The sequence below is a fragment of the Echinococcus granulosus genome, assembly GCF_000524195.1.
Source record: "Echinococcus granulosus chromosome Unknown EG_S00004, whole genome shotgun sequence".
Lineage (NCBI taxonomy): Eukaryota > Metazoa > Platyhelminthes > Cestoda > Cyclophyllidea > Taeniidae > Echinococcus > Echinococcus granulosus.
The window spans coordinates 238,230-250,101 of record NW_020170384.1 but is presented as its reverse complement, the minus strand read 5'-3'; the positions used below and the strand labels follow the sequence as shown (position 1 = coordinate 250,101).

Genomic DNA, 11,872 nt, shown 5'->3' with positions numbered 1-11,872 from the left:
TAGCATTTAATACAAAAAGCATTTAACGCAAATACATACGCAGTAGTCAGTGGGTGAAGTTGCACTATGAAAACTCTATTATATTTTCAAACAACTACCCAAGACTTAGTAGCCAAACCCATACCAAGTGGTTATTATTGTGAGTTCACATAAACACATTGGATTTGACGATTGCGAAATAATTTAGGTCGCCAAAATTAGTCGTTGACTCAGCAAGTCCTCATGCTACGTGCATGTTGGTAAATAAAATTTAATCATACAAAAAATAAGCATTTTCTTGTTCTCAAATGAAAAATTTTGTTTTTCTTGACAGGATGATAGGGCCTGGTTTGATTTAACCGCACATTTTACGAATAGTTCTGATGTCTATGCCGCGGCAGGGGGAGAAGCAGCAGAATGAGCGTCTTCAACTCATAATTGCTGATCTTGTCAAGGATGAAGAAAACAGGTACTGTGCAGATTGTGATGCTAAAGGTATGATACTTTCACATGGCCTTACGAATTAGGTCCACGTTGGGCTTCCTGGAATCTAGGAGTTCTTCTCTGTATCCGGTGCGCAGGAATTCACCGGGGCTTAGGTGTTCATATATCCAAGGTCAAGTCACTTAATCTGGACTCGTGGGAACCCCAACAAGTCGCCGTGAGCTAATTATTGTGTGGATTATCTAGTTCCTTGTAGATGCTTAAGGCTGTTGGCAATCGACGTGCTCGGGAGCTCTATGAGGCAAGCCTTCCGGAGTTCTTTCGTCGGCCTCAAACAGATTCAGCACTTGAACAATTTATTCGGGCCAAATATGAGCAAAAAAGATACGTTGCTTCAGACTTTGTTCCTCCAAAACCTGACATGGAATCTGTGAAAAAGGTATTACAAACTGCGCAAGCACATGTCTTTGTGTATATGTTTCTGCATATGGCACGTGTCACTACATTGTCACACCTTTATAATGCTTCTTTGTTTTCTTTCGGAAAAGCTTTTGTTATGGTATTATTTAGCGCCGAACAGTTTATTAGTGTGTGCACATTTGCCTGGCAATAGCTGAGTGCCATTTTTAGCAGTTTTGGTTCGGTATCTGTACATTTCATTAAAACGTCCTCAATAGGATCTCTTGCGGCTGGAGCAACAGAGTAAACGAAAAGCAGTTAGTGCTAGGTCCGTCAACTTACCTCTTCAGAACAGTGATTCGTCAAAGACCCAGAGTCGGACACTTAAGGTACACTTGTAACTCTTACATCTCTTTACTTTCCAAATGCTTTTGTTATCCTCATCCTGGTTCATTATAGCTTTAATGATCAAAAGGAAAACGTGCCTTTTATGCTACCCTCAATGTGGGACTGCGTTGATTGAGTATTACTTTTGTCGCTCGTTCCATCGCATTGCTCACCCCTAATTCATATTAAATAGTCAATTGCGAAAAGCACCGGTGGCAATACTGACGGTGTAACGGCTGATATTTTGGGTCTTTCGTCGCCCGTGGCTGGCAAGGATGATGATAAATCCTCTGCTTCGAAAATTCCAACAAAACATTCGGAGGCCTTCCAGCAGGCTAACCAGAAGTCAGAATTGGAGGTAGGTTTGAAATATTTCTTAAAAAGGTTTTGTTTTTACGCTGACGCTAAAAACCCCCCTTTCCCAAAAAACGCATGTAGGTCCAAGTGCGGTCAAAGTATTTATCAACCTAGTTTAAACACAGCCATCTGAAGGTTTCAATGCTTGAATGGTGGAGGACCAATTCCTACGTTGGCGGACGCACTGTTCAAGTGCAGCGTTATTAAGACTAACGCTACTTTCAAAAGCCATTTGAATCTTTTTTTTTTTTTACTTTTAACACCAATTAGATTTGCATGTTCGTACCTTGCAAAATCCTCAGCTACTTTTGAGCCTTCTTTGTAATTTAACAGTTTCGTGTGGCGTTGGATTTTTCCTGGCTTCACTGAAAGCCACTGTTGACGCATGTGGGCAATCTACGGACCTGCACATCTTTATCGTTTCATCGTTTTTTTTAGCTGTCATCATGTCACTCTTTTACCGACATACTGAATCCTCGCTTTATCGGCTTCGGTGTGTTCCGCCAAATGTTTCTTTAAGTCTTTCAGTAGATCTTGTGTCACACTCAAGTACGGACAACCCGTGCATGCGACTTCGGGTGATGTATTTGGCTTGGTCGTAACGGTCATGAGGTTTTGTTTCGTGATACTTCTGATTTTGAGCCGGTGAACCCATTTTTCAATTACATTCCCTGATTCGAATGCTTTGGGCTAGTCGAGATAACTTTTTTGTCATTCGGACAGTATTTGTAACGATGTAATGTATTTACCAATGTTTTTATGGCTACGTTGCTAAAAGTGCAAAAACAGATTAATTGCTCCTTTAAGCGATTATAGTAGTGCTCTGAGGTCATTCATTTTCTCAAGGCCATCATTTTTTACAATGCTTGAAACCATTTTCTCTTTTTTAATGCAAGGGATTCACTTGAATGTGCATCAGGTACGCACTGCTGCTGGCTCATCAAATAGCAGTAATGCCCGACTACACAAGGGCAAAATTTCCATTCCATTGCCCGTCGCTCCGAGACTGCCTACTCTGGTGCATGGTGAAATGTTGCCAAACGTTGTCTCATTAGATATCTGCCACGCATTCCTTGCGTGGGTGTTTTATTATTCTGTAGTTGTGAAAATCAAACCTGACTTTCCTTTAAAGGGTCCAAATTGTGTAACCAAAACCTTCCGTTATACCCACTTTATCTTGGCCCCATTTACACCTGGATTAAGGAAGACTATGTTTGTTCTGTTTCGATGGAACCTTTCCCACTTTTTATTTTCGCCGCATATGTAAGGCATTTCATTGGTCTCGACCAAATACTGACCGCATTGCCTGCATTTTAGTAAATGCAGGAGCGATCTTGCATCAGACTTTAAAAGCCTTCCACTATCTTGACCGCTAGACTACTTCTCTATATTGATTGAGTAGGTTTTTATTTACCGTTTCGGCTGTACCTTATTTTTAAATGCCTTTTTTGTTATTGGAGCTTGGTATTAACAGTCCACTTTAGCTAAGAAGTAGTTCTACCAAAACTCGATACATTACGCACAGCCAGGTTCATGAAATTTTTTAATGCATTTCCAATCAGCCATTGCCCACGCAAAAATTGGTCATTTTTAGGCGTCTTGATACCTGCTAGAATAGGATATTCAGGTGGAGCCCATTGTCGATTCCACCAGTGGCTTTCGTCAGGTGCTGACGCCGTGGATCAGTTTAGCGCCTTATGGCGCTGGATATGCTGACCCAAAAATTCACAATGGGCATTGACTGCCGTCGAAAATTCAGTTTCTCATGCAATGATTTTAGTTAAGTATCTGGGGCAAAGCTTTGGCACGTCTAGCATCTTAAACAGGAATTTAAAGCTAGTCCATCACAAATATGAAATGAATTCCTCCGTTTTAAGTGATGGAAACTGCAAATCCATTATCGCACTATAACACTATTTTCCGCGGTAAAATAGGTTTTAATAGGTTAAAACAATGGATAGCGCATTACCCCCACTGTTATACGATGGTCTTTTCAGTCCGGCGCTTTCAGTGCAGACCTCGTTGGGATCAACTTCGGTGAGGTATCTCAGCCTCCGACGGGAGAGATGGGCAGCGTTGAGGGGCAGCGCCCTACCAAGGAGTCTATTCTCGCCCTCTACGCCCTCTCCAAACCCGTTGGTGCGGGTGGCGGACTCCTCTCACCGAGCCTGGTTCATCCAAATGGTCAGTTTTCAAGGTGCTTCAAGCGAATTGGAGGCGTTGTCAGTACATTTGAATGTGATTTTAATTGATCCTGGGCTGTACCACTACGTTCACTCCATTTATCCCATTTTGTTGCGTAGTTATTTCCCAAAACAGTTAAAACCTATTCCTCATTAGGCCATCGTAGAAAATATCGTGCTATTACAGTTCATCATATGAACTACTACCTGTGAATCATTGCTTTTTCGTGTAGTAGGCAGTAATACGATGCAGTTTTGGATGATATTTTACATGCTAAATTCAATCTATGGATTTTGTGACTTAGGAACTGAGATCATCTCGGCGACTTTATCTGGAACCCTCGTAAAGTTTTTCGAAAGTCCTCCTCTCGTTGTCTTGGGGTCTGTATTCCTTTCGTTCTGCTTTGAATGTACTAGAAGTGAATGTTTTCTTATTTACAGTTCAGAACAGAGCGTCCATGGCTTCGATGTTCGGTGTGTCTGCTTCATTCAACCAATCACCTCCTATGTACCCACCTCCAGTCTCGCCGATTGTCTTTGACCGGAATTTAGTTCAGACTGAGAAGGCACCCACTTCTTCAGACCTCATTGGTCTGGATTTTTTCCAGAATGGCGTGTCACAGTACACGTCACCGGTATGCTATTTTACCAAAGCTCACATGTTCTGACCTTTTTATATGGCAATCCGCTTGTCTTTGAGGGGTTGGGATGGGGTGGTGTGTTGTCATATCCGTCCGACTGTTAGTGTGATGTAGACACATGACTGGCACAGACTAAAACAACCAATGTTTGTTCTTTTTGTTTTTATCCCCTATCTGTTTTACCGTTTTAGTCACGACGTTTTTTGCCTCCATGAACTTAAGCTAAATTCTTCGGAGATACGTCTACTTTTGTTTATATAAATTGTATTTACATTAACATGTGACTGTCCGCAAAATGGGTGCTTTTTGTCAAATAGTTCCTCATGCCACCATCGCTTATATGTTGGTGACACAAAGTGTTTCGTTTATACTATTAGAAGTGAAACGGCACTGTTGCTGATAAGTTTATCTTCTATTTTTTAATTTGTGTGTAGGCGCCATTATCACTTCCCATAGGATTTACTTGAAAAAGTCAGGCGATTTTTTAGGTGATACCTATTCTGAGTTTGACTATTACCTTCCATGTGCGTGATTGACGTTGTCTGCCATGGATCTTAATTATCTTCTGACTGCGCGCTCATTACATGTCGCGACACTTCCAGATTGTGCTTACTAATACTGTTCCTTAATTCTTTCACGTTGTGTTTTGTGAAGCAATGCTACCGATCGTTTTTATTGTTTTTAATTCCCGAAATAACGGTTTCCTGGGCTGGATTGTGGCGCGTAACATCAGGATAGCAATTTTAATCTTTACTCAACTGTGGATACAGTTGTCCAGAAGCTAATACTTCATTCCCCTCTCCCACATCTGCAGCCTCCAACGCAGTGGATGGATTCGCTCACAATGGCAGCCACCACCTCGGGCATCTCACCAGCGACTGGAGGTCCAGAGTTCTTGCATCAGCAGTGGATCTCCTCCCAGACTGCTGCCGCCAACCCCACCTCTGCCCTCAACTCCTCCGCTCAACAATCCTATCTTGCTCAGGTATAATCTTCCTTCCTGCTCTCTATTTCGCTACTTTTAGGGAAAAGCAGATTTAGAAGGATTGATAACAAGTGCTTCATCGTTGTTGCTTCCGAATTCTAGAATCATTCGCTGTTTATTTTGATACCTATTAATACTTCGTTGGTTTTTTTTTCAGTAAACGAACTCCGAGTACGTTCATGGTGATTCTTTGACTTACTTTTACATAGCTTCGTTGAAGCCTGCAAATCTCCGCAATTCTAATTGCTGACTTTCCAAAATATGTTTTTCTTCGATTCAATAGTTTATTTAGCATAATGTATGGATCCTGTCTTCAGTAGATCGCCGTATCTTCTGGTTCTTATTGTTTGATTACTGCAGTGTTGCAAAGCATCATCATGCTACCGTTTAGTATAAATTGATTTACCGCGCTCTAGGGTTCTAAGCCTGGATTTCAGGACTCAAATCTGTCGAATTCATTCCCATTCCTTAGCTGTGACCAGATGAATGCCATAATTTTGTTTTCTTTAGATTCAGAGTCAGTTGGCTTCAATGCAGTTACATAGCAGCGCTGTTGAGTGAAATTCCGGCTGTGTTCTGGCAATACATTATTCGATTGCATAAACGGTCCGTATTATGTATCTTTTTTCTCATTCTTTCCTCCCTTGGTAGAGAGTTCCCCTCACTTCCTGTAATCCTTGCCCTTGTGAACGTTTCGCGGTAAACACGACTTATCTCGTGTTTCCTAACTCTGCAACTCCTCATTTCTGCTGTACTGCTTTGCCATGAGTAGAATACTTTTCCCTGAGAGGCTGGGGTTGGGTGGGCGTCCCCAAATCTGCTCGTGGAGCTTGGGGTGTCGCTCAGTGCGTGTCAGCGTTGTGACACGGCAGCAAAATAACTCCTTGTAGTTGTTTGGGAACAAGAAGCTTCTTTTGTTAGGCCTGCGGTGACAATTACGTTCGCACACAAAAACCGTTTCTGGGTTGTGAAAGTGACAACCTTGTTGTTGAAAGACGTCATATAACTTTACCAGAAAAATGACTTCGCTGCATCACTTGCATTAAGTGATCAGATAAAATGACAGGTAGAAATTAGTTGTTTTAATCGTTGGGTTAGTACTGCTTTATACAAGTTTGTTGTGTTACTATCGGAAACACTTTAATGAAATCGAGTAGTCCATCTGACACAGATCCCATTGAAATCTGTGAAACATCTAAGGATATTTTGGGAACTTATGATGATTCGGAACATTCAGAAAGGACAAACTCCTCCAGTATTGGGAAACTTCAGCATGACATTAAAATGCTATCGATTAAAGTCTTAGAGAAAGATATGGAAATTAAAAAACTGAAGACCGAATCTGCTGTGATGCAAAATTTGAAACATGTAAGAGCCTAGAAATAGTTGTGTTTTATCATTTTTTAAATAACGTTGTTTTATCCCTACCAAGTATATTGATCTTATTTGTTCCAAAGAGGTGGTAATATTAAAGTCAGCTTGAATTGTTTTTAGCCACACGAGACCTATAAGGCGCACGCTACCTTCTTTAAGCGTCGTCATTTTTTGAAGTCTTATTGATTTTGGCTTGTGCACCTGGTTAAATTCTTGCATGGGCACACCCATCTGTGATTTGGGTCACTCTGAACACGGCTACCAAGGCCAAGTAAACTGGAATCGTTTTTGTTGGACGTGCTACTATTGCATAAGATGGTTTTGATTTTGCAGGCTAGAACTTTACGAGCATTTCTTGTAGAATATGATTCTGGAAACCCACTTCAAGGATTTCCATTCACAGCCATATATAGTTGCCTAAAATTTGCCCTAAGAATAAGTAACGTTAATAGACTTTATCAAATCACGAAATTCATGCTCTTGTACTAACTTGCACGTGGTTTTCTTACAATGCAACATTACTATGAATACGGTTTACGCCTTTAGTACACTCAAATAGACAAAATGACGGCTTTTTATGCTACGAAGACTGCATTGACACAAACAGAAGACGTTTTTTTTATCAAGAATGAAGGTTTATCATTTGGAAAACAGATATCCTTTGTGGGACGGGATAACAGTGATCTTAATAAACAGGTGTGTTTGCAATTAACCAAAAAGATTTTGTTACTTTTTTGTGTTTAAACAAGTTTTTTTACAGTTAAATTTGGTATGCATTTTATTACTTAATAGCTTCAGCAAATACAAATTATAAACGACGAATACTCTGGTATTGCTTGTAGTCTGGAAATATATATAGTTTATTTCAACAGTGCACCTAATTTGGTTGCTTCACAGATGATTTCATTGGTGAATGCTGTTTGGTTTATTGATAGCAGCCTTCTGTGTTATTGGAAAAATATGAAGCACTGGAGAAAACAAATAAGGAACTGAAGGAGGAGTTGATGAAAGCCAAGAATGAGCATTCAGCTGCACCAGCAAGGGCTGTAGAAGCAGAAAAAATGCAACAAACTTTGCAAGATGAATTGAGTATATTTCAGGAATCACGTGGAAACGGATTGTCCATGGGTCCTTTCGAACAACTATATGTGCGTAATTTGCATTTTTTACAATCTCCCATGCTTTTTTCGTGCTACTAAGGTCTTCCTAGATGTGGTAGTTGTGGGACGATATTTCTATTTAATATTAGTTTTTGTGCCTCTATGCTGTTCTTATGTATTTAGTGAATGAACGTTATCGTGAACATGCTTAAGATCAAGAGCTCGCTGTCCTTTACTAACGTCCCGAGTTAAGCTGTCAATAAAATGACGGGCAGTTGCAAATTTGTCTTAAATTCACATTACTTAAAAGACCTTTTGTTGCTACAAAGGTTAGTTTAATGTTTCTACGCTTATCGTAGCATTAAACTTGTTCGATGCGTTTGACATCGATTGTGAAATTACGTGTATGCTCCGATCAACAAAGTTTGCTTTAAAAGGTGCTCCTTTTGGATACGTTATACATGGTATTAGATAGGATATTATGAGGTCCGCAAAGAGAAACAGAAAACATTTTTTTTAAATTTGAGTAGACAGTCCGATTTAGGCCATGGTATTATCATTTTTGACCCAGAAATCAGAACCTCGTCTAGAAGGAGAAAGAGTCGAGGTTCTGAATGAGTTGGACCACCTTCGTAGGGAGCAGAACGCACTACATCAGCGACTTCAGAATACTGAAATGGAGATGAGGCGTTTCCGAGAAGAAGTGCCTAGTCTCTATACAAAGCCTGATCATGAGCTTCGTCTTTTCAGTCACCGGCCCGATATCCTCACGAAGACACGTGTTGTCAGTTTGGAAGTACAGCTGAATGCTGCCTGCGCTGCCCGCAATGATGCCCTTCGTCAAGTGGAGCGACTGAATGCAAAGTTTGAGGCCGCTTCAAAAGCTATCTATGAGGTTTTTCATATGAATCCTCACTTTTTCACAAAATATTTTGGCATTTATTTTCTGCTTCAAAAAGCAACGCTTATATGGATTGGTGGATTAACTAAGCTGTGTTTTAAAAACTGGCTGTAGTTTTGCAGGAAAATTTGGTTCCAGACCAATCTTTTTCGAACTAAAGATTGTGTAAGTCTGTATTATCGCATACTTATCGATTAATTGATTACTTGCTTTGTTTTTCCACTTTGACCACTTTGATAGGCAAATTTGAATAAAAGTTATTGCGTTGCGAAACCTTTTACTAGCAACTTTGTCGATATTCAGTGTACATGAGGCAGTAGTAGCTACTTCTTGTTTTAATAGATATGGTGTTACGTACATGGCAAACTGAGTTTAGGGAAAGACTAGTTAGGGTGGGCATGTAAATGAGGAGCGTTTAATAACTGATCTGCAGAAAATGTCAGTGTGATTTTGCAACCACTTTGGTTCACAATGTAGGATTATCCGGATAGTCTTACCTCTAGAGTAATCTTATTGAGTATATACACATGAAAGAAGGCTTGTTCTCTTGTCAAATCCAGATGGACGCCTCACGAAAAGCGGAATTGTCTCGAATGGAAGTGCAGTTGGCCGTGGCCTCGCGCAAGTTAGCAGCATATGAACAGGTTGAGGCGGAGTTGGACCGAGCTATCGAGAACTTCGCGTCCACTGGGATGATGGAGAAGGGGGAGGGCTCGGAAGCGTTGCTTCACCACTTTAGCTTGTCGAAAAGCGACGGAAAGCCCTTGCTTCCCACTCTGGCTTCGAGGCGTTTAGAGCACTGTGTCAAAATTTCTCGTCAGCTTGCCAAATCTGAAGAGGTGCGGCGCTCCCTTGAGACTGAAAACAAAGAACTGCGGATGAACCTTAAGGTGGAGCTGTTATGTTGACCGCCCCCCAATGTGTCTATAATTTGCCTAAAGTTGTGAGAGTTGAAGGAATAAAAAGCTAGAGCGGTAGGATCTGAGTCGTAAAGAATGCAATCTAGCAAAGTGAGTTTTTACGTGAAGTGGAAAGGTTAGTTAATGCGCTGCTGACTCTGATTCGGTTTTTGAGTGCGTGCCGCATATTCCTAATGATGGGTCATCAGAGTAGTATCCGAATGCGTTACAAATTTGTCTCAGTTTAAATATCGGTGATGTTCCTTGTAGATTTTTGGTCTTTGTTCTACTTCTACTGAGCTCTCGGCATTGGAAGCATTATTTTGATACTAGAACTGCCAGCTAATTGATATTATCCAGCCAGCATACTTTATGGCCTACCTTATTTTAATCTTGTTTCGATGTCTGTCTTAGTTTATCCCACTTTTGTGACAGAGGTGAGCAGCACAACCCTGTGGTTCGTTTTAGTATTTTATGGATTAATGCTAAAGGCCTACTCGATTCTGCTCACATTCCGTCAAGAACAATGGCTTACACTACACAAAAGTATGGGGTCTTCCAAATCAGATGTCATTTCCCGCCACGTCCTCTCTCTTTTTTGCTACCATTTTCCTCTACGGTATAAGTTCTACGTGATACAATAATTATTACAAACTTTGGCCACTCATATTACTAAGAAGCATTTACTAATTCGTATCTAAAGTTCTCTGCTGCGGCGCAAGATTTTAAAGTTAGCATTTATACTAGTATAAGATAGGCGAGACTTTGGAGGCGTAGAATATATAATTTGAGTCAAACTCAATCTGTAGATTGTTCATTACTTTGTATAACTGTAATTCGAATCAGTACACAACATGGTGTAATCAACCACATCCAGTTCAATTGACTTAGTGGAAATCCGAAGCGGGACATTTACCATTCGACGCCGAATATTTTAGACGGCTGAAGACGAAGTGAAGCGCCTATCTGAACTGTTAGCCAACACAGATAAGCCAACGAATTGCCTGGCGTCCGCACTTGTAGCACGGGATTCCCGTATCACTGACCTCCAAACGACCAAGCGTAAACTGGAAAGCAAGCTGCGCAGACTCTACGACTGCACCAAGAACATCGTGATGGAACACAATGCCATGATCTCCGATCTGAAGATCTATTTCGAGGTCTGTGGCTGCACGCCTCACCTTTATTTTTCTGGTTCATATAATTAAAAAGACACAGTTCTATTGACTAATCTGAAAGTTAAGCCTCAAAGCAACCACACATCGATGGTGGCCAGCCATCGTACTTTACTGACCAACTTTGATCTGTGACGTTTTAATAATTCAGTTTCAAACTAATATCAAAAAGGCTTAGAACACCGTGCGCGTAAACTCCTCACCGGCATCACGATTTTCTACAAAGAGAATGTGTCTCCAACACTGCAACCAAGTAGACACAAGGATAGACCCAGGCGGTAGTCAACGTCACTTTAGTATTATGATTGCTGATAAATTCATATTTATTTCGGTCAATCGTTGACGTACTCTACTTTTACGCCACCCAAAGCGGTCAAGTCAGGGGACACCAGAAGAGGCCTCCGCTGACAAACTCCCCCCACTCCTGATGCAACTACAACGGAAGGTCCGCCGTGCGCGACCGTAAGCCCATCTTCGCTAACTCTCCCATTGACAAGCCATTACCTAGCTTACGATCTACATGTAACCACTACCTGGGTTTATGCGCGCACTCGATAAAAACGCCGTTGAGGCTAATTTCACCCCAATGTAAATGTACTTCTTTAAAAGGCGGATCAGACCGTTCACCGGTTTATCGAGTCATGAACTTGTTAGGCTACTGTTACCTAGGCACAAACCAAAGTCATTGTGCACGCCACGCAAACATGTACCTGTAGATTATTTCGTCTAACCTCACACAGAAATAGCCACTTTGCAAATAAGACTACACGATGGCTGTACAGTAATGCCCAGGACGTGCATAACCTGATCCCATGATTCGTTCCAACTTTGCCTAGGTCTTCTGAAGATGACAGTTTAACCTCACCAGACCCAGCTCAGCAGTAAACATGAAAGGCTTTGTGTATAGGTAGCTGTACAGTATTTGCAACCCATCACAATTACGAACAAAACAAAGTACGCAAATCTTGACTGAGTTCCTTGAAGTCTTTCTCCTGGAAAAGACTCTTGGGCTTTGGCTGCACCTGCGGCGGCGGTCCAGGAGCCAGCA

The 11,872-nt window shown here is 41.2% G+C and overlaps 1 protein-coding gene across 1 annotated transcript; it reads left to right on the top strand. All coding sequences in view use genetic code 11, as the record gives it.

Moving 5' to 3' along the window:
* Positions 1-362: 362 nt before the first annotated feature.
* On the top strand, positions 363-11,290 carry EGR_01028 (Stromal membrane-associated protein; the record flags this gene model as incomplete). The annotated part of the gene is made up of 15 exons (XM_024490277.1): positions 363-474; positions 507-640; positions 680-862; positions 1,101-1,211; positions 1,403-1,567; positions 3,564-3,750; positions 4,191-4,377; positions 5,205-5,375; positions 5,886-6,074; positions 6,533-6,743; positions 7,688-7,897; positions 8,421-8,744; positions 9,311-9,640; positions 10,588-10,809; positions 11,195-11,290. The coding sequence occupies 15 exons, from the start codon at positions 363-365 to the stop codon at positions 11,288-11,290; spliced, it is 2,832 nt and encodes a 943-aa protein (XP_024355096.1).
* Positions 11,291-11,872: the final 582 nt, after the last annotated feature.